Source organism: Achroia grisella, unplaced genomic scaffold, assembly GCF_030625045.1.
Source record: "Achroia grisella isolate CSIRO2021 unplaced genomic scaffold, CSIRO_AGI_Agris_v1 utg1573, whole genome shotgun sequence".
In the NCBI taxonomy this organism is placed as follows: Eukaryota; Metazoa; Arthropoda; class Insecta; order Lepidoptera; family Pyralidae; genus Achroia; species Achroia grisella.
This window is the reverse complement of record NW_026712655.1, coordinates 1,650,785-1,669,965: the sequence shown is the minus strand read 5'-3', so window position 1 is coordinate 1,669,965 and position 19,181 is coordinate 1,650,785. Positions and strand designations below refer to the sequence as shown.

The 19,181-nt window shown below is 31.5% G+C and overlaps 1 protein-coding gene across 1 annotated transcript; it reads left to right on the top strand.

Annotated features, from left to right (window-relative positions):
- Positions 1 to 126: 126 nt before the first annotated feature.
- Positions 127 to 19,016, top strand: LOC131841076 (growth factor receptor-bound protein 2). Its single transcript, XM_059189312.1, has 6 exons — positions 127 to 425; positions 511 to 608; positions 1,188 to 1,307; positions 9,885 to 10,050; positions 16,057 to 16,167; positions 17,884 to 19,016. The coding sequence occupies exons 1-6, from the start codon at positions 348 to 350 to the stop codon at positions 17,944 to 17,946; spliced, it is 636 nt and encodes a 211-aa protein (XP_059045295.1). The 5' UTR covers positions 127 to 347; the 3' UTR covers positions 17,947 to 19,016.
- The last annotated feature ends 165 nt before the right edge of the window (positions 19,017 to 19,181 follow it).

Below are 19,181 nucleotides of genomic sequence, written 5' to 3'. Positions count from 1 at the left end.
CTTTTTTATTAATCTAACGTTGAAGTAATACAAACCTACAAGAATTAAGTTTTAATTCTGATAATCAGCAGCGAGGTAAACAGTTGTTTTTATTTATGTTGTATTGCAACACCGAATTTAATTTTTTTTATGAACTGTGAAGTGAAATGGTGATGTGACTGATCTGTGTATTGAAAGAATTTCTTTCATAATTTCCTTTAGAACGTTGTAATTTTTGATAAATCTCTAACAAAATACATGCATTATGATTACTTTATTACCCTGACCGGAATTAGTAATATTAGATTGTATACTTTGTGAGTTATTTTGGTATTCGGTGACATTTCAGTGAAGTGCCTAATTTGATCATGGAGGCTATAGCAAAACACGATTTCACAGCATCTGCTGATGATGAGCTCAGTTTTAAAAAGAATCAAGTGCTTAAAGTGAGTTACTCTAATGTTTTCTGGATATTTAAATGATTTCGTAACATAATCTGACAGATTTATTCTAGAGAATTTGGTTTTACAGATACTTAATATGGAGGACGATATGAATTGGTACAGGGCTGAATTAGATGGCAGAGAAGGGCTAATACCTAGCAACTACATTCAAATGAAAAGTCACAAGTAAGTACTATACTTAAAAACCCATACCACTTGTCATGTAGCTTTCACATACCTAGTACACATCTGAGTGTGTGTGTGTATATGTTAGTATAAAATAAACATATTCTAATATTAAAAACTCTCTATGGAGTACTATTGTGTTTGTGTTCTTAGTTTTGGAATGATGAAGTATATACATATTCTAGAGTTTGTGAGATGTGAGATCACATTGATTAAAATAACTTATCCAATCTGGACAGACAGACAGATAGTCAGTAGTAGTGTTCATATTCTTAAGTCATATATTGAACCAAATTAATGATTTTTATTTTTAAATAAAAGATAGATAAAGCTGCTGAATAGTATTTTTGTATGTGCCAGATATTGTATAAAATGATGTCTTAGATAGACTTCATACTCTTACTCGTTGGTGTATAAATTTCCTCAAAAACATTTGTTTTAAGGGTGGGAAATGGGAGTCATTTCATTTATAGATTGATAGACCATAATGTCTCATTCATAAAAAAACTTTAAACTTGCTCTTAAATGTTATTATGTTATTTGTGTGTGCAAACAATAAAATGCAAGTATTAATTTCAGTTGGTATTTCGGACGGATCACAAGGGCCGATGCAGAGAAAGTGTTAACGAATAAACCAGAAGGTGGATTTTTGATACGGATTAGTGAATCTAGCCCGGGTGACTTCTCATTATCAGTAAAGTAAGTAATTTTGTCTTATATTCATATTCATTAATATTATGAAAAGATATTATAAGTTCTGTCAGTCAAGTGCATATAACATAATCTATGAAAACAAGTATTGAAAAATTTGTTTAATTATTTAACATTTAAAAGACATTATTTTAAATCCACATCATGATGATGATGATCATCATTAATATATTTTTGAGCCAGAGACTCAACAAGTTGTTAGTTATTTATATAGCTTTCTTAGACTTGGTTTTATAATAATTATTCTTTGTCAAGTATTTCCAATATGAATCCTATTATTCATTATTATATATGTTTCCTTTATGTTGTAAACAATTAATTACCTTTCTCTAGAAGTATTATTTTCATAATGAATATGTTATAAATTTATTTGACATTATTATTATGTGAATTATTATAATAATAGTAACTATAACCTACAGCTTCACCTTGTCCCATCCTAAGCAGACCTTGTATTATGGGTACTAGACTAGATACAAATACTTTGATACATTTTTAAAATGGATATATAATATACATATAAGACACCCAAACTGAAAGAAACAATCATATATAAATGTTTGTAGAATGGAATGAATCATCCCAGCAAGCATTGATGGTAGACCTCTTGACCACAGATGCTGTTGTAGTTATTATTGTCCAGTAGTTTCAGTGGGCTTTAAACTTTACATGACTTAAAGATAGCCCAAAAATATACATATTTATTAAGTTGTATAAATGGGTATTTCCTGCATTATGAATGTTTGATATGAATAATTGATACATTTTCACAAGTACTCACAAATTATTTGGTTTCTTTATCTCTGTTTTATGATAACTGCTTGATTATTTTTAAAAATAATAATAAATTAAAATAAATGCAATGCCAACTATTTGATTAAAAGTATTGACAGTTTTTTACATTCCAGTGTGACCATAAATCTATACCAAATTGTAGATATGTTACGGTTTTCTACAGTTTCATTCTTTCTATCTTTATAAAGTTATTAATCTATGCTTTTATTTATGCTTTTTACAAGTAATGTTGAAATATATGATTTTTTTATACCAACTGACTATTACATGAAGTGGTTTCCTATAGTAAATAAATGAATGTCTGTTAGATTTCTTAGACTGGTGTAATTTGTTCCCTTTCTCAATTCCTATAATAATAACAATTGTCAATAAATTCGTGTTTCCTAAACCCACAAAAGTATCAAAACAAAAACAATAAATTGAACCGACCCGCATTTATTTAGGGTAGCAAAATATTTATTTAATTATTCATCTAAGTCACTATGTTTTGGCAACAATAACAAGGAATTCAACCGGTCTAATTTTCTTAGATTACGAAAATACATAATTGTCTCCTTAAACAATTAGAATAATTGGAATGACCCCTTGCAATTTTATTACCTTATCAGATCTGAATTCAATTAATATTATAAACATAATAATATCTAGGAAAAATTTATATAGGTACCTTATTAGTAGCCTTATTTATAAAGTATATAGGTACGTATAGTTATTGATTTGGGTCGTAATTTACACACAATAAACGCAATTTTACCTTCAGCGCCTTATTATTTCGCACAATGAGAAACAAATAATAAACGTAAGTAGGCAGTCATGCAACGACAGCAAACAATTCTATTTATGTTTAAATTAGTTGATACCTAATAAAAAAATGAGTTTCACACTCGAGACTTTCGGTATGACTCACGTCTCATGCTATACTCGTTTTGTTGTGAATTGGTCTCCGAGATATTAGTCATAATATTCCAATGATTAAGTACAACGTGGTTGGTGGCATTCCATGAAAACATTACTGTAATTTATATTAAAGTACTTTTTTATTCTGTATATTTACCATTACTGTATCTTTACTAATATTATAATGAGCCCCTATTGATTTCCTTTTTCTATGTTTAGAATGTAAAATAAATAAATACTGGACTGATTTTTTTAATTAATTTGCCTATTAAACTATAAGCACGAATAACTGCCTATATTCCACACTGGTAGCGCCACACGATAATTCTGGTATGATAGTATAAAACTTCATCCAATGTAATGAGTTGTTCTAGAAAATTTTGATAGTAGCACATTCACATAGGGTCGGATACATGCAGCCTAAACCCTCAATACAATGAATTATTAGTTATTATTATCAGTTACATTTAATACAAGTGACTACGCTATGTACTGATGATTTTAATGCTGATGCTAAAGCTGCATTAAAATCAGTAATGTGATTCATATACAATTTAACAGTTTTATACATTTGTAGCTCATAAAGATGGAAAATCTCTATTCATATAAATAAAATTGGTGTGTCTGTTTGTAATATTGCAATAACCATTTTTTACTACATGCATATGAATGTATATACGGTACATATATCAAACTAACATTTTTTTATAATTTTTGTCTGTCTATCGGTCTGTTTGTTCCGGCTAATAGCTGAAATGTCTGGACCGATTTTGACGGAACTTTTTTTGGCAGGTAGCTGATGTAATAAGGAGTAACTTAGACTACTTTTATTTTAGAAAAATTTATTAATATCCACGCGGACGAAGTCGCGGGAACTAGTTATATAATAAAATATTGAAAATTCACGAGGAATTTCTTGGAACTAAACATAAAAATATACATTTTGTATTTTTAAGTATGACATGTATTTTAAGATTTCGAATCAAAAAGATAAAACTGGATCGTCACATCATGAAACATTTTTTTTGTTTTAATTATTATTTCGAATAAATAATATAAATTTACATTTTCAATTTACTAGTTAAACAAGTCTCATTATTTTATTTATACATTCTAAAACAAGTTCATATATTTCATTGTTGATTTATAATAGGAAATACAAAAAAATAAATTGTCTGTAGTTGATGTGCTGTTGCATTGTAATGATATTAGCTGCGTCGACCTTTGCACTTGTAGCCATAGATAGAAAATTTGTCATAGTTTTTGAAGTAAAATATTTGAAATAATCTAATTTAATTAGAGCTAAAATATGTAAATATAGAAGAAATTCATCGTTAGGGAACTTTTAAACCACATTTCTTCCAAATCTATTTCGAATAAGTAAAATATATTCGTATCTAAATATATGGCTATTTGTTCAATTTACATTATTTATATGAAATCCTGGGTATGCAAGTTTAATTTACATATGACCCGATTTATAACGTGCTCTTTAGACACTTATCAAGTTAAACACAAGTGTGGCAAACTCGCAGTCGAGACTTCCTATTCATACTTGATCGACTTTTTATCTCACAATTCCCTGTATGAATCAGCAGTACGGTGACTGATGTAACAGAACTTGAAACCAGTTTTAACTATTTGTATATTGATTCATAACGAAATTGAGGCCCCTCTATTTAATTAGTGAAGTTTTATATAATTTATTTTGTGTAATATATACACATAAATCTAATGAAACAGTTTTATCGTCAATTCGCCTATGGCAGTGCAATTATAGAGTACAAAGACATGAACTTAGGACTAGCATAGAATGCCAACGCGTGTTACTATGAGCATTACTAGGCATTTGTTTGTCACAGGTACTGCTCATGTATATAAGCAATTACATTCTTTCCTTCTAATATATGGGTGGTTGTAAGCTTGTTTGTCATTATTTCATTATTTATATTAATTATGTTTTGTTTCAAGAAACACTTTAAGTACTTTATTTTTTTATTTGTCAAAATTAATATCCTAAACGTGACTCACTGAAACTATTTTTGTCAGTCAACCCTTTTCGTGTATATGGTGATAAGATTATCCAGTTTCCCAATAATTGGTCCCGGTCGCTATATCATGGCCGTGACGTCAATGGACTGATAAATAATAAATTATACCATTATTTGTTCTAGGAAATTAATTTGATATACTTATTTATTTAATACCGTGGTTATTAATATTATGTTTAAGTATGTATATGGAATTATTATTCCTATTATATATTTTATTCCAGTCTGTATTATATTAATTAAGCCAGGTAAATTTGATTGACTTGGAAATATGATTAGAAAAAATTATATATACTCAAAACTTGGTTTGGTTAACAACCAAAATATCAATAATATGTTAATTCTAAAAACAAATTTAATCAAAAATTGTCTTTCATGTTACTAAACGTTGAAAGTTTTTTCTTGGTATCAACTTTGAAAGAGTAAACTCGATACGATACACTTCTTATTTTAAACACCTGGTTACTAAATTGGCTACCCGACTATTACTGTACGCAAGGAAGATTGAATAATACGTATACTAAATGTTGATAGAACGATCAGTTTATTTTAGCTGTTCTCATAGTTCTGTCGTATAATATATTATCATAATGGAGTATAGCGGCTGATATCCAAAATATATTTCTGTTACAAAAACGTGCCGTTTGTGCTATTTACCGTACCTATAGAAAATGGTGACGCATTGAAAGATAAATTTAAAGAAGCAAATATTCACACTTCTTTATAATAATTTGTTACGCAATTATGTATCTATACAGGATATAATAAAAAAGCGATGCTTCATATATTTTATACTAGCTTGCATATTTGTATATAACGTGACGTATTCTGAAACGTTGTTCATGACAATAAAATATAATTTAGGACAATTTGGGACGTGACGTTTTTTTTATAAACACACTTCAATATTTTTTTGTGTGTAACTGGATAAGCAAACAAGGTGACAGCCTACTTGATAGTAAGTTCTATCGCGACATATCATTTTTACATAGTATAAAATAAAACCGCTGTCGCTGTCTGTCCCTATGTATGCTTAATTTTTTAAAACTACGCAAAGGATTATTTAGCGCTTTTTTCAATAGTTAGCACTCTATCTATTGAAAAAAACCTTTGTCAGTAAAAAAGGTTGTTTTACAGACAACGTCATTACAACTAGAGCTTTGCCATTGCGTAGAATTAGGCTGTTATGCTCAATATCCTGTAATTTTAAAGCTATATCTCACCGTTCAACTGCAACATAATTATGTAGCATATATGGACGGCCTCATGCTATACCATATAGCATATATTATGGTTTACCAAATCGCTTCTTTCCGATGGTCGCGGGTTCGATGTCTCGTACGATGCAAACATTCGTAATCATGAAAATGGTAGTTTGTATCATTCTATATTCTTATACAATTGTGTATGCTTGATAGTCTTTTGATTGCAGTTATCATGAAATTATTTAATAAAATTATGCAGTTGTAATTAAAAACATTGCATCTTTCATCCCGATCAATAGTCATAATTATGCTAAAGAAGTTACGGCTAAAAGTAATATAATAGTCATTAATAGTAAAACTTCAATATTGTATATGTTTATAAGGGTCTATAGTGATATAAATATTATGTAGGTACCCAAATACTTCGTCCGTTTGTCTGGGACTCAGTGACGGCAGCGTTTAGAAAAAGCTCTTTTAAAACTTGTTTCAAACGCTATAAAAATACAAGCAAAACAAACAAATGTCTGTAAAAAGGTATGCCAAGAGTGTTCATTAAACATGCCACTTAAAGAAAAACAGTAATGTATTTGATATAGCGGTGAAACACAAACAAAACGTATTTTATAGAAATCCATACTAATGTTATAAATGCCATATTCTATCTGTCTGTTTGTCACCTTTGTACGACTAAACAGCTGATAGATTGTATAATATCACGATAACGAACATAGACTTATCTTTTATAGAGATTCTACGAATAGTAATTTTGCCAATTACTCAGTACTGAATATTCGGTTAGACTCTCGAGCGAAGCGCCGAATATTTGTAACGTATTGTTTAATTTGTGAATACGCCATGTCTCAACACACATTATTTATTGACTGTTTATGTCAAATTATGTTATTAAAACAGTGCAAGAATATATTACGTACAACAACGGAATCCGTGACATGACATAACATGACGGCACAACAAACAGAAATTGTTAAGTTTTAATGCGCGTTAGATATCTTCTGATTTTATACTTGTAGACAAGGTTACGACGCTGAAACTATTCGTGTGTTTGTATCTTACTACTAATATCTCAAATCTATACTTACTGTTGCAAGAAATATGCAAATTGCAGGTAACAAGATCCAGTTTATTACGCGTTTTAATTATTTATTATTCTTATTAGGCCGAATAAAGAATACAAATTCAGTTGCTGACTAGGCCGAATGCCGAATAAAAGCCGAATATTTGTGATTTCTCTCATCTTTATCTTATGTAAATACAGTTGGTGAAGACGCGGCAAAACGTCTAGTAATAATTTTTATAATTGTAACCCGGGTATGTCTGTTATCTAGAACGTTAGTTTTAGTGATGCTGGCCACATTCACGCTTATATACTCACTTGTTACGCTTAAACTAAACGTGAAAAATTACTTATTTTGTTAAATAGATGAACATGTACGACTTTAGAATTTTTAATAAGTATTAAATATATTTCTCGAGACTATGTTGTATCATCATCTCTCTGAGTTCATTTGAGATATTTATATATTAAAACATTAAACAAAAACTTTGTCCCCCTTTTTACGAAAATTGCTCGGATGAAAGAGTATAAGATTTCGCATACTTATAGTTTAAATAGAAGGAGTGCAGAATGACAGTACTTTTTTTAACTATGCTTAAAAATACATTAAATTAATAAAAAACACTACACACACTACTTTATATTATAACACACACACACACACATGTACTCTTTTGTTTATTGTTAAAGTCTGTGGTCAAATTGAGAATATATCAATATTATTAGTCTTTAGTGTATTTGTGTATATTCTTACTGAATGTTAAATTAATTGTGGTCGAAACTCGACTACAGGGCGGTCAGTAGTTACGTTAAACTTAGTAAAGAATATTTTCAAAGTTGTTATATATATATTTAAAAGATCAGTAATTTTGAAGGGATTCAGCTAATATTGACACAAATAAATGTAAGAAAATTCAAATCCGTCATTGAAATAATTGATTGATTAATAACATGGCGGCCTCGGTTTAGCACACTGCTATACTTCTGATAGTCGCGGATTCGATTCCCTGCACTATATTTACAAAGCAGAAATTATAAAATGTTACAAATACGAAGGCGTTACTAATCTTACGGTATGAGTAGTAGCGTTTACAACCATTACAACAGAGAAATAGTATTGGGAAGTAAATAAACAAATCATCCCAATTTGAAACTAAAAATTCTAAAACAACACAACCGCATGAAGTTTATTTATATGTCTAAACTTTATGAGCACTTTATTTAAAACGCTCGAGGGAAAACATATGTCGGTGGAATAAAATAGTGCTTTTTAAAATTAAAGATACGCCAATCTACATCCTAGATCTTGTTATCATTTACCGCAAAACCCATTATTAATAAAAAAACTGTTTATCGCGTAAATACCTGAATTGTCTAATCCAAGGATTCCCAAACAGCAGTCTGTAGACTGTCAATGATCCCTGAGCCAACTTAGGATATACATTGTTATTTTAAATATTATGTGAGCCACAGAATATTTAAAATAACAATGTATATATATATATTTTTTTTAAAATACAATATACATTGTTTGCTGATAGGAAGGTAAGTGATCATCTTCTTAATACGAGTACGTATGATTTGAGCCGTCCAGTTAATTGCACTCCATCTTTTGTAGATTATTTTTAGTATAAATCAATAAAAAAAAACTAATAATAAATTGTGTCTGTCTGTTTACCTTACCTTTTCACGACTAAACGGCTGAACGCATCTTAACGAAATTTGATATAAATAAAGACTGGATATCGATGATGGATATGGGCTACATTTTATTTTCAAAAGTCTCGTAGTTGGTGAAATAACGTGTGAATGTTTGTCCAGACGAAGTCACGGATAACAGCTAGTTGTTCATAAATGTAAAACGTATCGCTGTATGGTGATTTTTTGTAATTATAATTTTAATCTTAGTTTTTTTGTAGACTACGGATGCTATCGGTCGGTGAACCAACTTCCCATAGACACTCCCCGTTCAATTAATTTAGGTACGGAGGATTTATTCCCTCTCACGTAAATTAAAATATCAATGTCTCCGATATAATGATATATAGTTATGTGTGCTTTTAATGTGTTCGAGGTAAAATGTATGTCAAATTTTCAAGGAATTATAAATTTTCGTATATATCACTTTTCGTACCCATAAGTCACAACCATTTTGAATTAAAAATTATTCACGTCTTATGATTAAGAAATTATTTATGAATGAAATATTTTAATATAAATCGCTGAATTACTTATTTTCAAATTATTTATGTATATTTAAACAATAGAAAAACGAAAAATGTTTCAATTTTTTTTCACCCGGTTCACGCATAGGTACCGGGTAAAAAGAAATAAGTCAAGGAATCTAAAACATTATTAGAATCGGCCATTTTTCGAATTTTTGTAATCAGACGACAAAATGGATGAACGCACAATACTTTTTTCATTTATTTAGTCTACATATGATTTTTTTAATTTAATATCCTATTAAAGATATGTGTGTAAACGAATTAGTAAGTATTATACGTAAATTACAAAATTATTCGTAATCTTTTTGTTTCAGATGTCCGGATGGTGTCCAACATTTCAAGGTGCTCCGAGACGCGTCAAGCAAGTTCTTTCTTTGGGTAGTGAAATTTAACTCACTGAACGAGCTGGTGGACTACCATCGTACTGCGTCAGTCAGCCGCCTGCAGGACGTCAAGCTGAGAGATGTTGTACCTGAAGAGGTAAAGTTACATATTAATAAACCACCAATATAAACTGTGTAGAGAGCGTCGAGACATACCGGTTTACTTACTACCCAGATTGGACCACAGAGGTCGTGAGCTCGAATCTGGTTTTGTCTACAAAAATAAATTGTGTATCAATTGCATCTTTAGACTAATCCTCCGGTGTAAAACACATGAGAAACTGAATTAATCCAAGAGACTACCTTCGCCTTACACTATCTTTCGTTCACATGTGTGGATATCTCAAGTTTTGTGTTCGCCATAACATCGACAGTTGATAATGCGTCTGACTACTGCATCTATAATAAAGATCACAATGTATATTATTATACCTATTTTAAATTATTTAAGCTTTAAGGCGATATGAATCAATAAGCGCATTCCTGGCAACGAAACCAAGGTGCGTACACGTCGCGTCACGTAAAATATTAAATGAAACAAAAAGATTAAATGAAACTCAAACTCAAAAACATGTATCTTTAGAGCTTTCGACCTCTTGTGCACATCATATATTTATCACTCTACCTACCTTTCAAGCTAGCTGCTTCACTTGAGAAGAACTAGCAAGAAACTCAACTGATACTTTTCATATTATTATCTTTAAATATTACAAAGTATTTAAGTAGTGTATATGTCTAACGTATTGAAAAGAAAACTGTTGTTTAAACAAGTAGCGCCATACAAGGATCTTCTAAATGATCGTTTACCTAGAAAATATTCTATGCTCAACTAAAAGTTGTTTAGAACCCATTAAATCAGTTCACATTGTTATCATTGAACAGCCAATTGACTGGTATCAATTAAGTACACTTCCTAATTAATTACTAATATATTGACTCTATCACTCTAATTCATCTTTATTTATATAGTAATAGATTATGACATGACATATTGCGTACCACAATTAACACTAGTTGTTGTATAATGGAATGTCCGTTTGTATTAGCAAAGATTATAGAAACAAAAAATATACATATATTAAACATTACCGTGCATTTATGCGTCTCAGAGAAGTTTTGGAATTTTCAGCGTGTTGATACATGTTTTCTCAGATGCAACGTACCCGAGACGGGTCGGTATGTTCTGTGACGTCCATAATGTGTTTATGTCTAGCTACAATTACAGACATCGATTAGACGTGCTGTCAGCTTGTTAGCCTTTTTAATTAGTGTAATTTACATTGACCCACGAAAGCTTTATTGTGTGTCTGTCCATCAAGAGGCATTAATTTGTTACCACCTCGGTAACAAATTAACTTTGTATAAAGTTGTTTTTGTAGGGTACCTCTGCCTCGCCCATTGCAGACCCCAGGCAGCTTACTTTATAATATGTGACATGCTTCAAAGGTAAGGCAGTGAAAATATAGGTTATGGAGAAATGAATTCGTTGTCCTCCGGAATGACAACTCATGAGAGGTGTTCCAGCCGTGGTGCTGTTCTTATATATAAACAACGGTTAATACAACGGCGCCCCCGGTTACCCCTCCGATGGATCCGCTGTCCAATTGAAACGGGGATCCGGGTCGAATTACGACGACCTGAGCCCAGGTTCGAACTCCTAACGGTGCCCTCAGACTAAAGTCGCAACCGTAAGACAGGAGATGACCTTCAACCGCTCTATACGTCCTGCCGCGGGTTTGAAGTGCCTACCTACCATCTGCACTCTAGAAGCTGTATAGGCCAGCTGCAGCCAACAGATTAAGGGTAGTAGTAGTAAATTTTAATCTGTTGAGCCGTCAGTTTGTTAATTATTCCAATTAGGTAAAAAGAAAAGTTTGACATAGAATGTGTATTTCCATTGTTTAATACTATAAATAATAACAAAAATGGAATTGAAATTGTTTAGACACAATTGACTAGTGGCTGATTTGTGTAGCGTATGTAGTACATGGTTGTCGTACGATACGGCACGTGGGTGTTTGAACACGTGTCTCGTGTAGCAAAGTACAATAATAATATGAGATTCGTAGACGGAAACAAACAGCAGTCTGAAACTTCATTCACATCTCTGCCGCATATATATAAATTATGTCAATTTATAAAATATTTTTCTTTCTTTCTTTCTTTCTTTCTTTCTTTCTTTCAAATCTCCATACGTGAATAAAAAGTTAATAACAATAACACACTTGGACAATTTACATAACACCATCTAGACCCAAGCTAAGCATAGCTTATTTTGTGGATACTAGGCAACTGATGTAAATACTTACATTTTTTTTATAATTACATAGAATCATACTAATGAACTCGCACAATACGATGTTTGTACCGTGCGAGGAATCGAACCCGCGACCATCGGAAGTAAGGCAGTGCTAACCCGCTAGACCACCGAGGCCGTCGTCGAGTTATTTATTAACAATAATTAAGTAATCAAATAATAAAAGGCAAAATCTCTCAGAATAGCTGCACCTATTTGACTAATTCTACTTGTTTTTTGTTTTCTTTGTAATTGTTAGAGAAAAAAAAAGTCCTAACTATATGTATAAACAAATATTCAAAACCAAAAATAAATCAGATTTAATAGATTCCATTCAGTTGTTTAATTTCTTATATGTAGTAACTGTTACATGTTATCGAGTAGTCGATTCAATAAATTAGTATACTATCGCTAGTTATTAGTGAACAATAAATTAACGAGTTCTACTAATTTGTTATAATTGACACTTACACTCACACGTATTTAACAACACCATAGTGTTTTTAAAAAGATATCCTATTTATCTGATCAATTCTAACCACTTATGTATAAAATAATATATAGTCTAGGTCAATAATGTGACCCGGTTCCCCACCAACATGCTGTCCATCTTTATGAAGGAAGACTACTGGGCGAAGGGAGTTGTGTACCGCCGCTATCGTGGCAGATTGCCATAATAATTGTGGTGACCACAAACTATGTTTTATTATTTTATACTAACGGTGCCCGCGACTTTTAGCCTGAAATAAATAAATCAATAACGTAGCTATAAAAATTAAAATATTTTTCATGTAGTTGTGCCCATTAATTGATATTTGAGCCACATTTTTAATAAATTATTTGACAAATGTTAGAGCCTTCTCACCCGTATCAAATTGCGAGAACAAACGCCTAAATAACTGTACATGTAATTTAAAAAAAAAAGCAGTGTGATAGCAATGCGGTAAAGGGGTTCCGGAGTTTTCTTTCCAAATAACAAAATCGGCTATTTATCTTTATAATATTAGTATAGGGATAGTTCCATATGTACATTTACGACTCTGAGTACACTTTTCAACAAATATTTATAGCCTACGGATAAATCGTACCGTGAATAGCGGCAGAGTCATTTATGACATGGTGGCTAGCCTTCAATTTTTACTGCTTCTATTGTTATAAAAGATGACCTAAGTCCCTGCTTATGATATAGTTGGTCTTAACGCAACTTTCATTAAGATTCGTTCAATGAAACGGTTGACAGACTGTTTTCACATTTGTAATTGTGGAAACTACACACAACCATAACAAAAAAGTTTAAAACAATATTTTTAAAAACAGATATAAGCTTGGTTAATATTTTATTCAACATATGACAATGAATACGACAAGTAATTATTATATTGCCAAGTTTATTGGAACACCGAAGTGTAAAGTATTAAAATTACTGATATATATATATATTACGTTATTTTTGTACAATAGAAAAAAAATATGGGTAGCAGAGTCATTATTTAATGTAACACCGAAATAGAAATCAAAAAACCCTTAGCAATACGTGACTGGATTCGACTATCATAACAATAGCTGCCACTTCAATACACATAACTTCGTTATAAACAATCGATTCCAATATATACGTCAAGAAACCACGGTACGTTGTCTGTGTGCAAACAGTGGCGCCCATGTGACCCTGATAAAGCTACAAAAATAACCTGGACAGTGTATTCCTATAATCTCTAGTTACAGAGCAAATAGTGCCTTCGTAGCGGCACGCACTCGAACCAAATTGTTCGTGTTACATTCTAGTTTCGATCAGAAATTAGTTTAGTTTGCTAACTTGTTTTTCGTAGTAGTACCTCTATATGTAACGAACTAGGTCAGAGTTGGGAAATTTTATCATAGGAGCGGACTGGTTTTTATACAATGCGCTAGCTGATGTGTTCTACTTTGTTTATGATACAATTTTCCCCGTTTTGGTATTGGTTTTCGTTGATGTTCTACACCTATTGGCCATAGCGTGTTGCTATATAACATATAGCCATCCTCGATAAATCAGCTATATAACATTAAAAGATTTTTTCAATTCGAACCCATAGTTCCTGATTAGCTTATTCAACAAAACAAGCAGGTTCTTTAGTCTTATAAAATTAATAATAATATATATTCTTATAATTGTTATTCGTTGTCTTCCACGTTTATATATAGGACACTGAACACGTTACAAAAAATATATTTTTCCGCAGTAAACATTTATTTATTACATAAAATTATCTACGTCTAGAAATCAGAATTTTGGAATAATTTATTGGCGAAAATACTCATGTATATAATACGTGGCGCGCTGGTAAACCTCTAGGAATCAGCTAGTCTGTTGATAAACTTGAATGGCAAAACTCCAAAACTGAATTTATTATGTTGATTCTTATTGGAATCTATAGGACTTATTTCTTCGTTGGTCTCATAAGTTTTGTCGTATAAATTGTTCGCTAGTTTGATTTTAATTACTTCTACGTTGTTTTATATTGATTCAGTAATTCTAATATTTTTAATAGGTACCTACTATGTGTATACGTTAGCAAATTATTTTTTATAAACATCGCGGTCATGATAAATTGTGTAGTATCTATGTACTGACTCATAAACTTGCAGGAATGGAGGTTTTGGCTGCTGATTAAATTGTTTTATCTTTCTTATTTGGTGACGAAAATGTATTATTTAAATTGTACTGTAATCGTTTTAAAAGAGTTAAAGCAATGTTTCTTGTCAATTTTTAGAACTGATTTGACGGAAATTACGCATACTACCTACATGTATAGTTTTTTGAATTTGTATGATACTTTCATCGAAATAAAATCATATAATGTGATTATATTTCTTTCTTTCTTAATCTTTTCCACATAAATAATATGAATCAACGCTGTTCTAAGTATTACGTTTTCCATCAAAAGTTTTGGGTTTCGAGTTCATTTTAAATAATGATAAAAGTTTGCAACGTTATCTCTTATCAATAATTTTTTAAAGTTTAGAAATCTATTTACTACTGCAATTTTTATATCATACTTATAATGGTCTTAATTGTTACATATAATTATCATTTCCGACCTCGTTAAATTAACTATGTAATTTTTATGTAAACATGTTTGTATTCACATATCTCTGTTGCATTTAATCTTAGTAATAATAGATTTATTAAACATTTAATTCTGTTAAATTTAATGTCAAATCAAAATATCTCGCTGATTGAATACAACACCCTGCATTTTTTAGCTTTTGTGTATAATTAGGGATGATGTAGTTTTTTTATACAGAATAATGTAATGTATAAGATGACGTCATCCTTGGCAAAATTCCCCCCTCACCGACCTCCATACGCCGCTACATGACAATATGGGATGGCTTCTAAATGGATTAGTAATCAATAAAGGGGTAGAGTTACTCATGTCACCGACTTTATGCAAACTTTTACTGGTACTATGACATCCATCTGTATCAGAATAGAAAATTCTTTATTCAAATAAACTTAAACACTTGAATAGTTATGCTTATTTTTTTAATCTACCACTCATTCGGAAAGCTGTCTCAACATAAGAAGAATGTGCAAAAAACTTGCTTGTAGTTCTTTTGAATAACTGTTGTAACTTTACGTTTTTAAGTTAAAATGTCTGAATGAGCAAATATCAATTGGTCAATGTCAGTAAACTAGCTAAATGATTACATAATCATGGTAATCGGTTCAGAGTTGTAGAAAATATCCTTACTTTTACACATAAAATTTATAAATTTGTTGGAAGGTATACAAAATTAATTAGTATGTTATATACGTTTCAGATGCTGGTACAGGCTCTGTACGACTTCACTCCACAAGAAGCCGGCGAATTGGAATTTAGACGCGGTGACGTCATCACCGTCACTGACCGCTCTGATCAACATTGGTGGCAGGTATGACAATATATACATCCTTAGCCCACGTCTGTCTATCTCGCGTAGTAACACCGTTATTAATAATTTACCGTATCCGTTAGGCGGGAGTTGGCCTTCACCCTTTCCATAAGTCTTTCCGCGGATTTGGAGTGCCATCTGCTCTCGCCCCCTATCGTCCGGTGAAGCTGTAAAGGCCAGTTGCGGCCAACGGCATTGGAATAGTCCGAAAAAAAAATTAAAGCCGTCATATTTTTTTGTCGTACGAAAAAACTCCTATTTAATAAAAAAAATATGTATATACAGCGGACATACCTATATACCTACACTAAACATATTTTTGGAGTCAGCTAACGAAACTTCCTAAAATAAAGTCTATGGAAACCGAATAACCCTCTCAGCGCTAAAACTAACTTCTGTAAATAGTGCAACTAAGTGAAGCTTCTTCAGCGACCATATTTTTTAGAATAGACAAAAAATATTTGTATAGTAAAAGAAATTTTATTTCTATTCCAAGAAACATATTAAGTTAAACCTCAATGCCAAAGTTAACAAGTTTGATGGCATTGTTAATTTCAGAATGTAATTGAACTGAATACTTACAATTTATTTCTAAATCGGCCATTTCGGATCAATTAAGGAAAATATAGTTTTTAAATATTTTTTTATATATTCTAGTACTGTATCAAAATAAATACATCAGACTTAGATATTAACTTAAGTACATTTGATATCGACAAACGGTACTCATTTCACCAGATATGAGCACTCAAAATGAAATAATCTAACATCTTTATGTGTGATAGTGTGATTGAACCTTATAGCCGTTTTAATAATAAATTCATATAATGACTTGCAGAAATGTGAGTAGTAAAAGGGTTTAAAATATTCCTACTGAATGCGTCCTAATAACGCATTTAACATGGTTAGCCACTAGCCAAGCAAATAAATCTAATATATTGAAGTATTAAAACAAGAAAAGGAAACTGCTAATTAAAATCTTAAAATATTTCCATAATGTTCCAAAATATATGACGTCACACGAAGGTGGGATGGAATCACACATATGTTAAAAAAAAGCTATGACTACGAAGAAGGGGAGGGTGTCAAAAATCATTATATTCGTATGACGTAATTTATGAATAGTCCCTTATCCTCGACTGCCTATAAAACCGCTTATGTTAATATTATTTAGACCTTTGTTGGACAGACTACCTATAATGTCTGCCTTCGAAACTGCCTTCCATTATGTAATGTCACAGACCTCACAGAATGGCGTGATGTTCGTGACGATTGTTACAATTTACTTTATTAAGGCCCATCTGCATTGTTTGCCATTTCTACTACACAAAAAAACTTAATATCAAATACCATCACAAAGTTTCTAATTAGTCAAGTATATAACCTGCTATGCAATAAACGACCACAAGATACAAGACGTTTGTAATTTCTTTCACCTGTATTATTGTAACTGGTTGTACTTTCTACTTTTACATATAACATTCAATTTTCTTCGAACTATTTTAATGCAATTGGTCGCTACTGTTTCACAGTTTTACCGTATTATATGGGGTCGAGTCACTTCTAACCTTCAGGACTTATAAAGCTGCTGAAGGTGCTTCAGTAGTTCTGAATCCTAACTATTCATGACCGTTTATCTTCTGTGGCATATACGATTGACGGACACAAGGATGATGTTTATATATTTTTTGTGATAAATATAAATCTTAATTCCAGGGCGAGATAGCTCACCGTCGCGGCCTGTTTCCGGCATCGTACGTCACCGCCTACCATTCATAGTGCTCGCGCGCTCCAACCTTGCCTCCTTGTAGCCGCTGATATTGTGTTGTGTGCCGCCCCAATATATTGAGTCGACGCCGGCTGACACCTTGCTGACTCTCATGTATCCCAACCCAATATTATCACACAGTAACGAGAAAGCGTTATAGTTTTCTTAAAACATGCAATAATCACGCCTTCAAATCTCACCAATGTGTCAGCCGGCTAAAGTATGATTTCATGTAACCATGTAACATTTTATAGCAACGGTGCTTAGATCCCACGGATGTTTGGTTACGCTGATCATACATATAATAAATTTACTATAATAATATAATAATTGTGACTGCTAAGTTGTTTGTCCGTGAGTTGACTGCCCTTGTCCACAATATTGACGTCGTTTGTAGTACAAAACTGTTCGGTGCCGTTATACATTTCTTGTGTACTTTGTACGAATTTAACAACCACTCATTGTGTAATTGTGACAATTTGCGGGACGAAACAACAATTTTTGTCCTCGCTTACGTGCCAGAATGTTATTTGTAGTTTTTTTGAAATATATTTAAGTAATAAAAGGTAAAAGGGATCAACTCAGTATTCGCTGAAATTCCCCTGCTCTATAGATTTTTATCAATGTGATTTTTTTTTATTGTATGAACATTATTTATCCACTTTTAGTCTATAATGCTCATTTTTAAATATTTACCATTTACATGTTAGTTAAGTAATAGATTTAAGTTGATTTTACATTATTTGGACAATTTTTTATCACTGATATACAAAACTATATAAACTGGTACCATATTCGCGTAGGATATAAACGATGTAGCGTCCTTCAAAGCTTCTCTAGGTTTAGTTTCAGATTATTTTGTCGCACAACGTAACGACGAGAGTATTTTGTTTTAAATAACAAAATGGTTTTATATATTGACTATTGTTTTGATGTCATCGTATGAATACGAACAGCGAGGATAGTAAACATTAGGATGTATTCACATAACAACATGCTTCTTATTCGCTTTCGATGTTTTTAATTTTATGCAGGGTTGTTACCATTTTAGCGTTTTACCAATTAATGACGAAGTGAAATTTGTCTAAAAATTTTTAACGTAATAATTGAAATGTAATTATAATGTGACAGTATAGGTACCGGCAAATAACTTGGGCGTAGCGCGCTTTCAATATTCACGTAAAAATATGTATACGTATTTTACGTGAAAAAAGGCGTACTACACAAATATATGCTTTTGTTCAAG